This window comes from Littorina saxatilis, linkage group LG10 (genome assembly GCF_037325665.1).
Source record: "Littorina saxatilis isolate snail1 linkage group LG10, US_GU_Lsax_2.0, whole genome shotgun sequence".
In the NCBI taxonomy this organism is placed as follows: Eukaryota; Metazoa; Mollusca; class Gastropoda; order Littorinimorpha; family Littorinidae; genus Littorina; species Littorina saxatilis.
This window is the reverse complement of record NC_090254.1, coordinates 29,718,893-29,738,180: the sequence shown is the minus strand read 5'-3', so window position 1 is coordinate 29,738,180 and position 19,288 is coordinate 29,718,893. Positions and strand designations below refer to the sequence as shown.

The 19,288-nt window shown below is 41.9% G+C and overlaps 1 protein-coding gene and 1 long non-coding RNA gene across 3 annotated transcripts in view; both read left to right on the top strand.

Annotated features, from left to right (window-relative positions):
- The window catches only part of LOC138979012 (uncharacterized), a 72,491-nt gene that overhangs the window by 21,152 nt on the left and 32,051 nt on the right, over positions 1 to 19,288 (top strand). For both annotated transcript variants that reach the window (XM_070351825.1, XM_070351826.1), the window contains 2 exons: positions 1,138 to 1,313; positions 11,652 to 11,876. In XM_070351825.1, coding sequence (XP_070207926.1) covers positions 1,138 to 1,313; positions 11,652 to 11,876 — 401 coding nt within the window. The remainder of the gene's footprint in view (positions 1 to 1,137; positions 1,314 to 11,651; positions 11,877 to 19,288) is intronic.
- On the top strand, positions 16,909 to 18,101 carry LOC138978576 (uncharacterized). The gene is made up of 2 exons (XR_011459734.1): positions 16,909 to 17,077; positions 17,691 to 18,101. It is a non-coding gene; the product is annotated as an uncharacterized lncRNA (long non-coding RNA).

Below are 19,288 nucleotides of genomic sequence, written 5' to 3'. Positions count from 1 at the left end.
TCATCTCTAGGTTATCCTTCCGCCTGTCCTTGCATTAAGGCTATTGTAAGGTATGGTACAGTATGTGCAATTAAACTTAGTTTTTTTTCTTAAATCCAGTTTTAATAAGCATACTTACCATACCTTACACAGATTCCCTCCTGCCTCCTCTCTTCTCTTAGAATGGAAGTTCAGCAGAGATTTCCACCAAAGGAAAAGTGATGAATTCTTGGATGTCAAGTGATAGCCCGGATTATGTTAACTCTCGGTTATTTCCGGAATCCGAGGTATTTCAGACAATAATCTTTTTTTTCTTTTTTTAATGATGGGTCGATCGCTCTAACCCCCGTGGGCTAGGCTATTGTAAGGTATGGTAAGTATGCTTATTGAAAATAGATTTAAGACAAATTCTCAGTTTTCTCAGTTGTTTTTAAAGCTAAAGCTTCCAAATTTCACACACTGGTACTGGTAGGTTTGGATGATCCTCAGACAAAACAAAAGTTTTGGTTCATCCTCATCAAATCTCAAGGTCACAGCATGAAAGTGTTTGCTGAAGAAGATTTATAACTACTCAAAATATGCACTGAGCTATCAAGAAAATAAGTCAGTGACCTCATGAAGTTAAGTTTTTTAATCATATTGTTAGGGTCAGCATATTTGTCCAGAGCACATTGTGGAAAATAATAAAAGTGTTGAGATGATACACTTGCAGGCACTAGATCTAGTTAGCATTACTGAATTGTTACTCTTGCTGGTGGGCCGAGTGCAGTTGAATTTGTTGTGAGCACCATAACTTTATTGTTGCTACTGGTTTTGTGCTGCATTTCTACTGTTAAATTAATTTGTACAGTTATCACAAATTGTTTATGCTAATCAGTATTTTATAGTTATAGGTGGGATACTGAGTGAAATATAAGTTCAATTTGTTGGAACATTTATTGTCTCTGTAGGTACCTAGCGTAGTTTTGTCTGTGTAACATCATGTACATTTCCAAGAATCAACAATCGACACCTGAAACTGAGTTGACATGTTTCATGTCTTTGATATGATCCTCTCATTACCGTTTCTGTATTTAAGTATGTTGTATTGATTTGAATGAAATGTTCCATAAATGACCCTTTCGTGTTTTTGAGTGCAGTCATGGTATGTGTTGACAGAGGCGGCAGCAACGTGTTTGAGTGTTCACTGTGCAACGTAATGGTGACGAGCGAGGATCAACTCAACACGCACCTTAAAGGCATGAAGCACCAGAACAAGATGAAGCAGGCCAGCGGCAAAAACAGGCCAAGAGGCAGGGGTCGCGGAGGTTTTCGTGGAGGTCGTGGCGGTAGAGGTCAGTCCTGTTTGTCTCTGGCAGTAAATGGAGAATTGGGACTGGGTTTATCAGTGTGTGCACAGCCTTTTCTTACAATGCCCTGACTGACTAAATCTACTTGATCAGCTTCATCTAACAAGTAGTTCAGTCATTAACAAGAACAGTCTTGCTCTTCCGTGGACCTCTTGTCTGACAGGAAGCTTCTAGGAGAGAATAGTTGAGGGTTTACAGTGACTATGTCCAGTTTACTGCCAAACAAGGGTACTGAACCGGATAGGGATAAGAGTCTTGGTCTTTTCTGGATTCTTTTTAGACAGTGAGCGAGGAGATACCTATATAAGGGTTGACAGGGTATTGAGCAGTTCTTCACATTGGCCTTGGTTTTATTCGTTCGGGGTTCTCTTGTATGATCAACGATTTTGCCAGCCTTCCACAATCACATGTCCTGTAACGCAAAATTAAATAATATCTCACAGAAGATTCCTGCATTGCAGATACGTAGCAAGATTTCATCACCTTGCAACTGCAGGGGTGGTCATCTTGGAACTAAAGGAGATAGAGGGAGTCATGAAATGGAGGTCAATTTACAGAACTTAAGAACAAAAAATCTGAGAAAAGGAGGTGGAGGAGAAGTCTTAACCCTTTGACAACTGATTTAATGCAGACCGTATCCTCCAGGGCCACTATTAGAGTCACGGCTCACCCTGCCTGGCCTGGTTTATTTTCCAGCCTCAGACCGCTTGGAGAGATGTGTAGTCAGCTGTGCTCGCTGACCTGTATCTATCACAACGCTTTGGGTCTCACTTTCCTAGGCCAATCAGAATTCAGCTGTACACGTGGGTTTCCCAAGTGCTTGTGTTCAATAATTATGTAAAAATATTGCAGCTTGGTTACTTTCAATCATCTGATTTAGACAATGTTACATTTTTGCTGACACCCACTTCTTACTCTCAACCCCTCTTGCTCGCTCGCCAACGTACGTGTTTGCGCAACATAGCACAATCCGTTTTTGTTGCCACTTCTATACTGACGCGCGCGGCCCGGCGCAGCACGGCACGTACACCAGCTGAGACTGATACACGCGCGCGAGAGCACACACACTCTGATACACTGACCAAACACAGACGCTGAGACAGTACCGATAATTCAGATAAACTAGCCAGTACCGTGTGTGAAGAGAGGGAGAAAAGAAAAGAAAACAGTGGATCGAGGGGGAGGGGGTGGGGTAACGAAGTGACAGGCGGTGCAGCCAAGATCGAAAGTCACCGTATTACACGCACCCCACACAATTTTGACACCAACCGGACCCCCCCCCCCCCCCATTTTTTTAACCACCATCCACAACATTCGACTGGCGGTGTGTCATTTGAGAAGAGGGAGAGAGCAAAGAAGACGGGAACACACAGCCCGGGTATTACACGGCCACTGATCGCATCGACTGAGATTAAAAAAAGTTCATACATCCGTTCGTTTGCGTTTCCTTTCTGTTCGATTGTTGTAACATTAAAAAGAACTGATACAAACTGGTGTGTTCGTCATCGCTTGGTGTTCTTCCTTCTGAAAATTACTAATTCCGTGAACAACTGAAATTGATGGTGTTTTTTCTTCTCAAAATAATTATTTTTTCATCGTTTTAAGTGTGTTTTATCTACCAGGAAAACGTTACACAATAGAACTTTTTCATCCTTTTCAGTGTCTTTTTCCCCCCACCAAAGGAAGTTTTTGACTCAGTGTGAACGAAGATTGTAAGGAAGGGGAGTAAAACGGGACAAACTGATTCCGCGATCTTTTCACGTTTTCTCCATTCAGTTCCTTGATATCTTAGTCGTTTCTCTTCTTTTGTACATGAGAGTAGTGTCTGTTTTATGGCCTTTTGAACACTGACGTGCGATATCACACTTTCCTGAGATTTCCCCCCCGCAACATCAGATGATCAGGCATTAGTGTGAGTTAAGGAGATGGGAAAAGAGCGGCAGAGGGGGGGCTTGATGTAACTCATCTGAGCGATTGGTTCTTTCGTGGTCAATTGACATTCTTTTGTCGAAACACTTCGTAACTTGAATCATAAAACTGTAGACTGGGACGACTGTCGACCTGTCAAGTTTCCTTTAAGAAAGCACTTTACACACCGCACTGATTACAACTACTCTGACCGTAGACAGGCCAGGTGGTATGCACGTGTAAACTCAGCAGATCCCCCCCTGACCCACTTCATTGAACATTGTTTCTGTTTTTGTTTCATTGGCGTGTTCACGCTCAGTTCTGGAATTTGTCTTTTGCGTTAAAAAAACATGCAATTTTGATGTGTTTGAATTCAACACCAATCAGTTGTTCCTACAAAGACTCGATCAAGGTCTGAATAATAATAATAATAATAATGATAAATCACTTTTTTTTTTTATAGCACAAGTCCCGATTCACACCTCCAAGCACTTTATAATTCCAATAAACACCTCTCTCTCCGTCACACACACACACACACACACACATACACACACACACACACACACACACACACACACACACACACACACACACACACACACACACACACACACACACACACACACACACACACACACACACACACACACACACACACACACACACACACACACACACACACAACCGGTATACAAATCATGACATTAGAAAATACAAGCAAACTAACCCATCAATAAGAACAAGCAAATACACAGCCAATAACAAATATAACCAAATTCAGCAAGTGTCAAACAGTAATATCTTCCAGTTTTAGAACTTGTTTGGAACACTTTGTTTATTACGTTGTAATGCATCTACATTCGTACATTGCAAAGTTATCGTTTTGTATATATCTGTTCATTTTCCGTGCGCATTATAATTGTTCCTTGAAAGTGAATGGTAAGATCTGCTGTCGCTTTGATGGTTATTTTCAAGAAAGAGGTCCCTCTTCGAACATGTTTTAATATTCTGTTTCCTTTTTGTTCTACGCAAGTACAAACCTTTTTCTGCTCTTTTTTCCCAAAAGGTTTTCGCGCAAGTGAAGAGACAAGAAAACGTGACAGGCAATACTGCTTTCAATCAATATCAATATGAAGCTTCAATCAATAGGAAGCTTATATAGCGCGTATTCCGTGGGTACAGTTCTAAGCGCTTGTCAAAGAGTTGTCAACACAGGACTAACAAAGAAACTAACATCTACAGACGGACACGAACCCTATCACACACTAGCAAACCCTGATAAACATACAACAAACAACTGTTTAACAACAATGTACACATCAATAGCTAGGTCCAAACACAATATTATTAAACACAAAGAAAACACCTCTTACAGAGCACAGCACAAGAATGTCGTTTGGGGCACAACACATCACGTCGAACATGAAAGTCGCAGCCAGCTACGGGAAGAACTGAGTCTTCAACCTACTCGAACGCGTCAAGAGAGGGGCTCTGGCGAAGCTCCAGTGGCAGGGAGTTCCAGACGGAGGGGCCCGCGGAGGAGAATGCACGCTGACCAGCAGATGCGAGTTTCGAGCGAGGGATGTGAAGGCGGAGTGGGTCAGCAGCAGAACGAAGGGGACGGTCGGAGGGCTGGGTGTACAGGTCCAGGGAGGATTGAAGGTACTCGGGAGCAGAGTCGTTGAGACACTTGTAGACCAGAGTGGACAGTTTGTAGGAGATTCGGGTGTTGACAGGGAGCCAGTGCAAGGAGCGAAGTAGGGGGGTGATGTGGTCTCGCTTCGTCTTCCTCAACGTCAGCCTGGCAGCAGCGTTCTGAACTCGTTGTAGGCCATGAATGGATGAGGCGGGGAGGCCAGCCAGAAGGGAGTTGCAGTAGTCCAGACGACTGAAGATGAGGGAGACAACCAGCTTGACACAGGCGTCGTGGGTGAGGTAGCGACAGATGGAGGCGATGCGTCGTAGGTGGAAAAAGCAGGTCTTGATGATGAAGGAGATGTGTGTCTGCATGGTGAGAGTGGAGTCGAGAAAGACGCCAAGGCTCTTGACAACAGGGGAGAATGGAACAGTCGCGTCATCCAGCTGGAGGTCGGTCACAGTGAGGGAAGCAATCTTCTGTCGTGTTCCAACGAGAAGGGCCTCCGTCTTCTCACTGTTCAGCTTCAACTTGTTCTTTTAGCAGTGAACATTATTACGCCCTACAAAAACAAACAATCAATAAAGTACGTTTCGGTCAGTGTCAGCCACCGACTGCGATTCCCTTTCCTTTATTCGGTAAATGTCTTCGAAAATTCAAGGTGGAAAACAAATACAAAAACAAATTTCATCAGCGATCGTTACAGATACTTGACCGATGGTTGCACTGTGGTCGTAATTTCGTTCTTATCACGGAGTTGCCGCGCGGTTCGAGCGTATTACTTGGGTATGAACTTTTATTTCAGAGCCTACCATTTTATTTGCCTTGTCGTTAAAAGTCAAATACACGTACATAATTTTGAATATTTCTTGAAAAACATTTCACGTTTTTTTCCTTATTCTTGTTTTTGTGTTCATGTACGCGCGTTCTAAGCTCGGCGAGCTGAGACGTATGTTGAATCTGATGACGCTTGTCCACAAAAACCGCGATCAAATAACCAATTATTTTTTTAATCACACACACACGCTCGCGCGCGCACTATTGCAGTCCACCGAACTGTACGCCGGATTTACCCCGTGCGCTTGTCGGGCGTTTTTCTTTATTTCTTTCTTCATTTCAGGTGATCGTTGATGACTAAGCATGAAAAAAACACTGCTCCAATGAATTCAATCCTCTGGTGGATTTTTTTGCCACCAGATTTTCAAGGCGTCTTCCAATCTTCGTCTCGCCCTTCCCCGACCCGGAGGCTTGTCAGACGAATGCATTAGACATTCCCTGGATGGGCCTGGAGGCTTACGCATTTCCTCCTTTCCAGTTGCTTGGCCGAGTGATCAGGAAAGCGGATCTGGAGGGGCCGTCACTGCTGCTGGTCGCCCCCCTTTGGCCCTCTCAGGCTTGGTTTCCGGACCTACTGAGATTTGCTCACGGCCCTCCCATCCCTCTCTCTCTGGTGAGAGGGGAGCTCGTGCAGCCTTGAACCGGCGTTCCACACGAGGACCCTCAATCACTGAATCTTCACGTGTGAAGGTTGTTCGGTCCTTGCTGAGGCTTTCTGGGCCATAAGAACGGACTTTGGACCTGGTACAGCGCTCTCACAGAGCCTCCACCTCGTCCGTGTACGCTTCACATTGGAAGGCCTGGGCCACATGGTGTCAGGCTCACGGGCTGAACGCTGTGGCCCCCCGCTCTATGCATGTGGCCAACCACCTCTCTGACCTGTCCTCACAAGGAGCCTCCGCCTCCTCTTTAACCCAATGCCTCCCGCAGCGCCCGCTAGCGCCCGCAAAATGAGCCTTTTATAGTTCCCGTAACGCCCGATAGCGGCCGCTAAACACTAGGTCGCTTACTTTCGGTTTCGCTTTGACCTATCCCATCATTCAATACCGCTAATACGCACTTCCGTTTCCGGAGGAAGTAAGGTGTTTTCCTGTGAAAACTGCATGGCAAAACTGAAAGTGGTTCGATCTCTGTGATTTTTTAAAGTTTGTCAATTTTTTGTGTGGCCAAAATGGAGAATCTTAGCAATGGCGACTTCTGGCGTGCCATCATGGGCGAGAGTGATAGTGATGAAGGTGGTTTTGAGGGGTTTTCTTTGGACGAAATTAACAAGAAGGACGAAAGTGACATTGACCTAGATGTTGTTGTGAACGATGATTTTTGTGCCTAAAAAAGCAAGAGAAGGGGACTAGAATATATTCTGAAAACGTGGATTTTTTGCATCAGTCAACTTTATCATTTTTTTTCAAGCTGTGGATTAAGGTAAAACTCTCCTGGTGTTTCATTTTAAAGAAGTTAAATCTTTCAGCAATTTTTAGATCCAAACTACATTAAAATGTGAACAGTAGTTATTTTTATATGATTTTTTAAAGTTGGTAACCGGGTGCCTTGTACGGAGTTACTCCCTTTGCACTGGGAAATAGATAAGCAACAGGCTCTCAGAATGCGGGAGGCAAAGGGTTAAAGGTCCGGAGATCGGCGATCTCCGCTACTCTGAGACAGATAGGGCATTCTATCAGTGTCAGCGGGGTCATTTCAGGAGTATTGCACTGAAATAGCCCAGTTCTCTCTAACTTTCGTGATTAAACAAGGGGAGAGAGAGATATAGGATATAGACAAAAAAAGCATGTGGCAAAATCTTTACTGTGTATGGCCATATGGGGGAAAGAAAGTCACATGGTGATGTCATAATCTCTCACCTTTCACTATGACATCACTTGCATGTTCCAGACTTAATATGACGTTCGTTAATCTAGATCCACCGAACTGAGTGAACAATCAGTACAGGCTGGAAACATTATATCCTTTCAAGGAAAGCATTTTGCTGATCAGTGAATGTCTGCATTTTAAGCACGTTTTCATCACCAAACTGACATCTCTCCTGTTTTGCACTGCTGCGTTGACCTTTGTACCAGGAGTCGGATTAGCCATGCTGCTCTGTTACTGATTTGTTCACAGTTGTGGTGAAATTCGATGACCATCAGTCCCCACATTGCAGGCATGAACTTCAGTTCGGACTAAAAATGAGTGTCCGCGTCAACTTTTTGCAGGTGTCCGCAACCCATTCGCAACGTATGATGCCTGAAGGCATTATAGGTTGTAGCACTCTTTAAAAACAAAGCTGTGCCGTCTACAGCTACATTAATCGTGTCCAAATGTTTTCTTTCTGCGTATTGGTAACCTAACGATAGTTTCACACAGAGAATAAGAAATTAGTCTAGTTAGGAGAGGCCTGAAATGTTTAACGAATGAGCGCTTGTTGTTTTCAGCAGAGAACTACACGCAGTGGCCTGTATACGGCGAAAAAAACCATGTACCGTGGGACTAGCTATGCCAAGTCACTGCTCTGCGTGCAGCCCGTTGAAAGGGGGGAAAGTCGTTATGACCCCAGTAACCAAGTGTATGACAAAAGTTTCAAGTGATTATGAAAGGTACCAATCGCTCAGATGAGTTACATCCCGTGCTCTTTTTGTTATCTTGACAATTTGCTGATCAGTGAATGTTGTAGGAAAAGTCTCAGGCAGCTAGAAGTGACATCCCATAGGTCAGTGTTAAAAAGACCATAAAACAGACACTACTCTTTTTGTACAAAGGAAAGAAGAAAAACAACCAAGAACCCAAAGAAGTAAAGGAAAATAATGCCAAGGTTGCGGAATTTATTCTTCCTTCTTTTTGACTAAATGTTTTAACATAGAGGGGGAATCGAGACGAGGGTCGTGGTGTATGTGTGTGTGTGTGTGTGTGTGCGTGTGTGCAGGGTTCGTACAGAGTCCTTGAACCCTGGAAAACTCCTTGAAAATTGGAAAACCTTTTCCAGGCCTTGAAAAGTGCTTGAAAATAGAGTTTTGTTAAATAGTCATTGAAAAGTACTTGATTTTTCCAAATTGTTGCCTATACATTTCGTCAGCAGCTTGTCTTATTTAAAAAAAAATGCAACACCCTTTTTTTTCGTCAAATACAGTACACACATTTTGGGAGAATAAAAGATCGAGTGAAAACGAAAGCAGACGAACTAAACTATTACTAGTTACCCGTAGTTGCTTCCCTTCCTGGAAGTTGGCAAGGGAAACAACTACGGAATGACTAATAGTTTGCAGACTTGAAAAACTGAAGGTAAGCTTGGTGCTTTGCATTAATTTGGGGAAAATCATGTCCTTGAAAAGCATTTATTTGGTCCTGGAAATGTCCTTGAAAACTCATTGAATTGTGTCAGCTCTGCCCTGCAGGAACCCTGGTGTGTGTGTGTAGAGCGATTGAGAGTAAACTGCTGGACCGATCTTTATGAAATTTGACATGAGAGTTCCTGGGTATGATATCCCCGGACGTTTTTTTCATTTTTTGAGTCACTTGAGAAAAAGTGACTCTATGTAATCGGTCAGTGTTAGTCTGTCCGGCCGGCCGGCCGTCCGTAGACACCACCTTAACGTTGGACTTTTCTCGGAAACTATCAAAGCGATCGGGCTCATATTTTGTTTAGTCGTGACCTCCAATGACCTCTACACTTTAACGATGGTTTCGTTGACCTTTGACCTTTTTCAAGGTCACAGGTCAGCGTCAAAGGAAAAATTAGACATTTTATATCTTTTCTCGGAAACTATCAAAGCGATCGGGCTCATATTTTGTTTAGTCGTGACCTCCAATGACCTCTACACTTTAACGATGGTTTCGTTGACCTTTGACCTTTTTCAAGGTCACAGGTCAGCGTCAAAGGAAAAATTAGACATTTTATATCTTTGACAAAGTTCATCGGATGTGATTGAAACTTTGTAGGATTATTCTTTACATCAAAGTATTTACATCTGTAGCCTTTTACGAACGTTATCAGAAAAACAAGGGAGATAACTAGCCTTTTCTGTTCGGCAACACACAACTTAACGTTGGGCTTTTCTCGGAAACTATAAAAGTGACCGGGCTCAAATTTTATGTGAACGTGACTCATTGTGTTGTGAATAGCAATTTCTTCCTGTCCATCTGATGCCTCATATAATATTCAGAACTGCGAAAGTGACTCGATCGAGCGTTTGCTCTTCTTGTTCAATAAATGTCTTTGATGACGTCATATCCGGCTTTTTGTAAAAGTTGAGGCAGCACTGTCACCCCCTCATTTTCAATCAAATTGATTGAAATTGTGGCCAAGCAATGACGAAGGCCGGACTTCGGTATTGCATTTCTGCTTGGTGGCTTAAAAATTAATTAATGACTTTGGTCATTAAAAATCTGAAAATTGTAATTAAAATTTTTTTTTTATAAAACGATCCAAATTTACGTTCATCTTATTCTTCATCATTTTCTGATTCCAAAAACATATAAATGTTATATTCGGATTAAAAACAAGCTCTGAAAATTAAAAATATAAAAATTATTATCAAAATCAAATTTCCGAAATCGATGTAAAAACAATTTCATCTTATTCCTTGTCGGTTCCTGATTCCAAAAACATATAGATATGATATGTTTGGATTAAAAACACGCTCAGAAAGTTCAAACGAAGAGAGGTACAGAAAAGCGTGCTATGCAGCACAGCGAAACCACTACCGCGCTGAACAGGCTCGTCAGTTTCACTCCGTTTTGCACAAGCGGCGGACTACGGTCATTGTGAAAAAATGCAGTGCGTTCAGTTTCATTCTGTGAGTTCCACAGCTTGACTACATGTAGTAATTTCGCCTTACGCGACTTGTTTCTCTTCCATTCTTCGCTCGCAGTCGCTCATTTCTTTGTTTATATTTAGAGTTAAATAAGAAGGGGCCAATGACCGATAATGGCAATTGATTTTACTAAAAAGTCTTCTGTTTTTTATTATTTTTTTTTACGAACGAAGGGTTACATTTTCATGGTAGAAAAAATACACTTAAAAGAATAGAAAAAGATTCTATCAAGAAAAACACACACATTCAATTCCAGAAGGAAGAACAACAGCAGCGAATGAAGACACCAGTTTTTACCTGTTTATTTTAATGTTTAACTTTTAATTACAACAACAGAACACAAGGGAAGGGCAAACGAAGTGATGTGAGAACAAGTGGGGTCGATGGCATCAGTGGTACAATACCTCAGGGCTGTGTCTTCCCGTCTTCATTTTTCTTTCTCTCTCTTTTTCTTCTCAAAGGACACACGGGCAGTCGAATGTTGTGGATGGTGGGGTGATGGGCTCAGACTCAAAGTAGAGGTGCGTGTAATTAGAGGTAGCTGACTTTTGGTCTTGGCCGTAGTGTGGCGCGCAGCCTCGTGTCAGTTGTTTCTCATTATTGAACACAAGCTCTTGGGGAAACCCGTGTGCACCGCTGAATTCTGATTGGCCCAGGAGACTGAGACCAAAAGGGTTCTGATTGGTCAAAACACTCGGCGTCTAAGAATAGACCTAATGCAGCTTGATTAACACATGAGACTACACACAGTGTGTTATCCCTCCTAGCAGTCTGTGGCCTGAATATAAACCAGGCCAGGTAGGGCGAGCCATGACTCTATTAGTGGCTCTGGGGGGTTCGGTCTGCACTAAATCAGTAAGCAAAGGGTTAAGAGGGTGCAATTATCGTTGAAAAATACTCTGTGCCTAGCAGATCTGTCCGTACATGTCAGGTGTCCGCTCACACTGGGGGCCATACATTGCAGGGACTGCTGTAGTGCCTGTGATGAGATGACACCCGTGGGACCACCCAAAAGTGTCCATGCATCGAGTGTGTCCTCTCATGAAAGGTGCATTTTGTTGAGGTTTATGGATGAATTGCCAACTAAAAGGCATCCTTTACACACTGTAGCTGTTGTGTTTTTCTGTCACACAGGCGGGTTTGGCCAGGGAGCTGGCTCCAGGGAGGAGGGCGCTGACTTTGGTACTCGAGGAATGGTGCCCAGAGGGAGGGGTAGAGGAAGGGGAGGTTTTCAGCGTGGCCGCCAAGAAGGTTTCCGTGGTGGAAGGTTCCGCCAGGGTTGCGTTGACTTCCCCATGGAGGAAGCTTTCCCTTCTCCTCCTAGATTTGATGAGGGTTTTGGCTCCTCTCCGCGTCCTGGTAAGTTTAGTGTCATGTTACATCTGTGGGTGTTTCATGTTGGAACAGTAGACAAATGCTGCATGGGCTTCTCTCACGGGTGAAAGAATGTTTACAGTCATCTACTTAAAAAAAAAAGAGTGAACATTTTGATTGTGTGATCTTCAGCTGATTCTCGATCAGAAACTAAAACAAGTTTGCTGCCCTTTTATTGTGCAGTACATCACAGCTAGAGTTTTCCAAACTGCTTATTACATTAATTTTAGTCAATTTTGACTAAATGTTTTAACATAGATCGGGAATCGAGACCAAGGTGGTGTGTGTGTGTGTGTGTGTGTGTGTGTGTGTGTGTGTGTGTGTGTGTGTGTGTGTGTGTGTAACGTGACACATCAAAAACGGACACACATGTTGAAACTTAAAATATATGTCTTCAAAGTTTGCTTTTTGACTCACCTGAGTAATAGGTGAGTATTAGAATTCATATGTGTGTGTCTGTACGGCAGGCCAGCCGGCCGGCCGTCTGTGGACAAAAAACTTAACTTATTGAGGTTATCTTGGATGTTTTTGAAGCTAGAGCTTACAAATCTTGCACACTTCTAGGGTTTAATAATCTCTCGACTTGACTTAAGTTTGAGTGACCCTTGTCAAGTTTTGGGGTCACAGGGGGTCATGTTTGATTCCTAATAACTTAACATTGACGTTATTTCAAGCGTTTTTGAAGCTAGAGCTTTGAAACTTTTGAACACTTCAAGGGTTTGACATACTGCCAACATGACCCTAGTTTGGTTTATACTGGTCACATTTTTGGGTCACAGCAGGGTCATGTTTGTAAAAACTTTACATTGATATTTTCTCAGTTATTTTTAGACCAAAAGCCTCCAAATTTCACACAATTGTAGACGTGACCAAAATGTGGCTTGTTTTCATCAAATTTCAGTCACAGCATGAAAATGTTTGCTGGAGAAGATTTTCACCCCTGAAATATCCACTGAGCTATCGACAAGCTACCAAGAAAATAAGTCTTGAGGTCATCAAGCTATGATGTCATTGTTTGATTTGGTCACAGCTTAGTGTCTGTTTTTTGTCTTGACTAGACTAATAGTGATGACATGTTATTATGAGATATTTCTAATATGCTGACTGTTAGCAAATGATAACAGACATGTCTCAAAAATGGATTATCAGCATAAGCCGCAGGCTAATGCTGATATCATTTTTGAGACATGTCTGTTATCATTTGCTAACAGTCAGCATATTAGAAATAACGGTTTTATTACCGTCTATTTCGACCAAAACAAATTTCGAAGCGACCCCGTGAATTAGACGGAACAGCCGCAATGGAAATTGGATCGCTCTTATCTGATTATGCATGTCAGTCAAACCATTCTCGTGACCTGGGTCAGCCAATCAGTTCCTCACCTGACGTGATGAATATTCACAGCCGGGTCAAATGCGTTAACACAACAATCTCACAAGATAAACCATGTTGAACATGCATTTCAGTTGCTTCGATAGAGCGACAGATTTCAAAACGACGCCAGTGAGAAAGAAAATGACGTTAAGATATATTTGATGTAAATTAAGTGACGCAATTTCACTTGAATCATCAGAACTTTGACCATGAAATTTTGAAGTGAGTGGGCTCACATTGCAAATGCAGAGGGTGGGTGGTGCCTTACTGTTCTGTGAAGCGCCCACCGACAAAGCTGGCTTTTCGGTATGTTTTAGATAAAGAGTGAAGTATCTGACAGCATTTGAAGTGTCATTCTTTAGAATAAGTCACACAGATATTGTTACTTTCAATGTTTACTTTGTGTTGTTAATATTTAGCGTGATAAACAAAGAGGGTCCCTGCCTGAACGTTTTAACATTTAGAGGGTCACCTAAAATCAGTCCTGAGTGGTCAAAAAGCCATATGGTGCACTGGAATGCAGGGTTCGTACAGAGTCCTTGAACCCTGGAAAACTCCTTGAAAATTGGAAAACCTTTTCCAGGCCTTGAAAAGTGCTTGAAAATAGAGTTTTGTGAAATAGTCATTGAAAAGTACTTGATTTTTCCAAATTGTTGCCTATACATTTTGTCAGCAGCTTGTCTTGTTTAAAAAAAAATGCAACCCCCTTTTTTTTGTCAAATACAGTAGGCTACACACATTTTGGGAGAATAAAAGATCGAGTGAAAACGAAAGCAGACGAACTAACTATTACTAGTCACCCGTAGTTGCTTCCCTTCCCGGAAGTTGGCAAGGGAAACAACTACGGAATGACTAATAGTTTGCAGACTTAAAAAACTGAAGGTAAGCTTGGTGCTTTGCATTAATTTGGGGAAAATCATGTCCTTGAAAAGCATTTTTTGGTCCTGGAAATGTCCTTGAAAACTCATTGAATTGTATCAGCTCTGCCCTGCAGGAACCCTGGGAATGGTAATAAGATGTCATATTGTCAGAAATGAGGTCTTACAAGTGTCTGAGTATACATATTTGTCTGGGCTAGCCAAAACTCAATTTGGTCAAGAAATTAGTAATTGTTATGATTCTTGTTTTTAAAAAATCTCTTTTTTCAAAATTTGGTAGATGTTGAGTTGTCAGGCTAGTGATTGGTGGTGGTAAGGGGGTTGTGCAAGTTTGAATATGTGGAATATTCTTAGGGTTGAATAATTAAATGAATTGATACAGGTCCCATAAGCAGTTCTCTTGAACATTATTTTATGAAGCTGGAACAGCTTCTTTTTTTTTGGGGGGGGGGGGGGGGGTGGGGGTCATAGGTAGTGGAATCCTCCTTTCAAGACCTGCAAAACCCTGAAAAACTCAGGTCTCAAAATGGGGGTAAACTTACAGAGGTTATGAACAGAATATCTTAATGTCTTATCAGGGTTTGGGGCATCCTGTACTCAGGTAAAATGAATTACTTCCCTTCGGGTCTCATTTATCCCTGACAGGATGCCTTTGTTTTCCTTCTCTGGAGAGGAAATCGACTTTTTACATATTTAGAGCTTTTCGTAATGTGTTATGGATATAAGCAGATTCGCGATCGTCGATAATGATTTTTCATGGTGTTGTGTAATTTTTAGATTACAAAGGAATTGATATGTAAGACAGTTTTAAGCGAGCTATCTTTCGCAGGTGTATTTACTGTGCAAACAACTCTAAATATGGCAAAAGTGTCACGTGATAATCAACTTTGGCTACGAAGCAGACGACACTTTTTTCCGCAACCAGTTGGGAGTGATGCAACAATATCACGGTCTCCTTCCCACAGCAGTCTCAACATTTCGACTAGTTTTAACCTTAGAACGATGTCTTTATCATAACTGTCGAAGTCGGCCAATCTGCAATCACTTTCGTCTCAGTTCGTCTATTCTCAGAAACATTAGCGAAAAACATGGGAGATAACTCTGTATTCTTATTTTGATAGATTCCGCGCAGTAATTATGCATCCGGTCAGAGAGATATGCCGGCGATACGGCCTGGACCGATGATGATCAGAATGGTTTTGGGGGTCTTAAAAGGGCGGTAGTCTTCTGTGGGGTAAGGTGGTTCAGGGAGTGGCGGCGGTAGTCTTCTATGGGGTAAGGTGGTTCAGGGAGTGGCGGCGGTAGTCTTCTATGGGGTAAGGTGGTTCAGGGAGTGGCGGCGGTAGTCTTCTATGGGGTAAGGTGGTTCAGGGAGTGGCGGCGGTAGTCTTCTATGGGGTAAGGTGGTTCAGGGAGTGGCGGCGGTAGTCTTCTATGGGGTAAGGTGGTTCAGGGAGTGGCGGCGGTAGCGAAGGCAAGTCGTGTGCAACCATTTTTTTTTCTTGTTATACCCAAATATAGTGCTTGTTGTAAACTTCAAAACAGTAAGTATTTGACTAATATTCGATGTATGTACAATAACATTTTGATAATTAATGAGCCTGATAGTGTTCAGGAGATGCTTTACACTATTGCTTACAGAGGTGATACTCAACATGTCCGTTTTAAAAGCTTGAATCTTTTAGAGCGCAAAGTAAGAAAGCGGCTCTAATTAATAAAATATGCAAAACTAAAGCTTCAAATTGTGCACAGTATCTATACATTCACTTTGTCACACAAAACTAGCAAGAATTAAGACATCAGAGTTACGCATCAGGTTTTTATTGTAAAATACATATTCTTACCCAACTCACATAGATAGCAATAACTTCGTTTGGTTGCTAAGACATTGAAGCACTCTTACATGGTAACATGGGGAGATAACTCTAAAACAAAAACCACATGCCATATAAGGCATGGTCCGTAGTGGTTATCTCCCCTACCGGTGTACCGCGCATGCGCAGGATGTATACCAGTGACACTCATTCCTTTTCCTTCAACCCACGTTGCATGACGTGTTTAGAGGCTCATAATGGAGGGAAATTCTGGATTTTGAATAAAAACACAAACCTGTCAGTGTCAAGCTGTTGGGTTGGTTGTGCTGCCAGCCACCCACAAACATCAGCATGATATAAACATTCTCTTCACATATTCATACATCAAGTCCAATTATTTCTGTAAGAATTTTGCATTTAAGTCCTGCTCTTTCACTGATTTTCTGCTAACCATTCACAGAGCTGCTGTCTCCCGCAGTGGGGCACTGCGGTTATGAAATTAAAGGCCCCTCCTGTTTTTGGAACCGCAGGAGCTTTCTAGTTTGCTGTTAGGTAGATTTTTGGTTCCTCTTTCCTGTCATGCTCTCTTTTTCTTCATGAATTCTTTTCTTTTTTCTGCCTTCTTGATCATTCACCTGTATTTTTTCCAAAAATCTCTTCTCTTGCCGCTTGTCTCGCGATTCATGTATAGTTTAATCTGTTAGTGTTCTGATGTAAGTCCAGCAGTAGATAGGTTAAGCCTATTTTAACATACTGGAAACTGGTAATCTTCCAGTAGGTATTAATTTAGTTTTACTAAAGCCTGCTGGGACACAAGTAATGGGTTAGTGCATTTGTAAACAGGAATCGCTTGACAAGTGGCCCCCTTCATCCCCCCCTTCCTCGTCCTGATATGGCTCTGCGTAGTCGGCTGGACGTTAAGCAACAAATAAACAAACAAACAAACAGAGCTGCTGTCACAAAGATGGCCGTTCAGTCAGGGGGAGATAATGCTCAAGGCAAACCATCCACTTCCTGTTCATATATGAAACATATATGAAAGCCAGTATTGCCAGTAATTCAGCATTGTCCAATTTTTTTTCTAAGTCCTGAATTCTCCTATGCAGAAACTAAGTGCTGGTTCATATAAGAGTCATACAGGGTGACCCAAAAAAAAGAGTACCCAAACAAAACGTCATAAATTGAACAAAAATAAAGCAATCTTCATAAAATTTATTTACACACACAAGTAGCCTCTGCATGATTTGCACAGAAAATTTTAGCGTTCTAGCTTGTCTTTCAGGAAAGTTATGCTCATTCTACAGAACATGCTCCAAACGCCGCTGCAGGCAAACTTGAACTCGCCGCGCAAAGTTATCAATCACCCGCACACACTCCTGTTGCGAGATTCCGCGAATGGTTGTTGTGATGGCTCTCTTGAGTTCTGTGATTGTCTGTGGGTTGTTCCTGTAGATGTTGTCTTTCAGGAACCCCCAAAGATAGAAATCGCGCTGACCGAAGTGTCTCTGGAACTGTACTTGCACATCTCTGTATGATTTTGTGCGAAAATAGGTCTCTATGCAAAACGTCCGTTGATCATTAGTATAGTTCATTGTGAGAACAGCTTTTATTTCTTCCAACTATGAAGTGGATTAGCTTGACTCACCTCAAAAAGAAAGAAAAAAAAGTTAAAATTGACAAAGTTATTCAATTTTGTTTGGGTACTCTTTTTTTTTGGGTCACCCTGTATAAGATTCATATAAGAAACATATAAGAGAACTATAGGTTTCTGGAATTGCAGGTTCTCATATATGATTCATATATGATTCTTATATGAATTGGGGTATTTTTCATATAAGAGACTTATAAGAAACCTATTCCTACAACTGACATACATAGCTTTTGATAGAATATAGTCAATGTTTGTAAAGATTTTAGTCAAGCAGTATGTAAGAAATGTTAGTCCTTTGTACTGGAAACTTGCATTCTCCCAGGAAGGTCATATATTGTACTACGTTGCAAGCCCCTGGAGCAATTTTTTGATTAGTGCTTTTGTGAACAAGAAACAATTAACAAGTGGCTCTATCCCATCCCCCCCCTTTCCCCGTCGCGATATAACCTTGAACGGTTGAAAACGACGTTAAACACCAAATAAAGAAAGAAAGAAAGCTCTTGTTCATATCCATCAACACTGGTAGAGGCAATGACTTAGTGAAGTCAACCTTAGCTAGATGGACTGCCACATTGATCAGGCATGCCTACAAGTGGTAGCAAGAAAAAGGGGGAGGGGGGGGGGGGGGGCAGTCAGTCCTCCCTCTTCAGGCAGCACGGACTCAAGAAGTCAGAGTGTGGGCCTCTTTTTTTTTTTTTTTTTTTAGCTGTACTCAAGTCTGGAAGACTTGCATAAGTATGAATGCAGCTTATTGGACGTCCAAGGACGTAGTCATGAGTTTCTATCTGCGGGATATTTTAAGTACCCGCTATTATAGTACACATGGTCTGCCAGCTGTAGTCGCTGCAGGACAAGTACTTACAAGATATTGACTGAATATTTTCCCACCACCTAAATTAGCAATCTGCTATCTATGTGAGTTGGGTAAGAATATTAATATAAAGTTTCAAAAGTAAACTTTGATTTAATTAATATACTTACCAATTCACATAATGAATTCCCTCCCAGCCTGCCCCGCAAATTGTATAAAGGGGTATATGTTTCAGGACGGAATGAGTGTCACTGGTATACACTCCTGCGCATGCGCGGTACACCGGTAGGGGAGATAACCACTACGGACCATGCCTTATATGGCATGTGGTTTTTGTTTTAGAGTTATCTCCCCATGTTACCATGTAAGAGTGCTTCAATGTCTTTGCAATCAAACGAAGTTATTGCTATCTATGTGAGTTGATAAGTATATTAATTAAATCAAAGTTTACTTTTGAATCTTTATATTGTCACCCTCTTCTGCGCCATCTTTTGGAGAAGAAAACAATTTAAAGTTAATAGGATACATTTTTTTGCAAATAGCAAATGAAAATTCAGCTTCAGGCCCTCTTGGGGTGATGAGAGACAGTTTTCTTGTCACAGACCTGGTGGGAACCCACACGTCTTTGTCGTATTTTGTACACTTGATTGTCTAGAATACGATCGGTCAGTAAGGTCAGTAGAAAAAAAATACGCCGAGAAAAATTCATAGACTACTTTTCTTCACAAGCGCATCCCAAAGCCGATCCAGTATTTTGACACATGATTACAGTTTTTGTCAGTAAACACTGTAAGAAGCATTTGTTTTAAATGTATCGGTAAACTTAATTAAACAGTACGACGGACGCGTGCGAAGCATGTTTGAATCA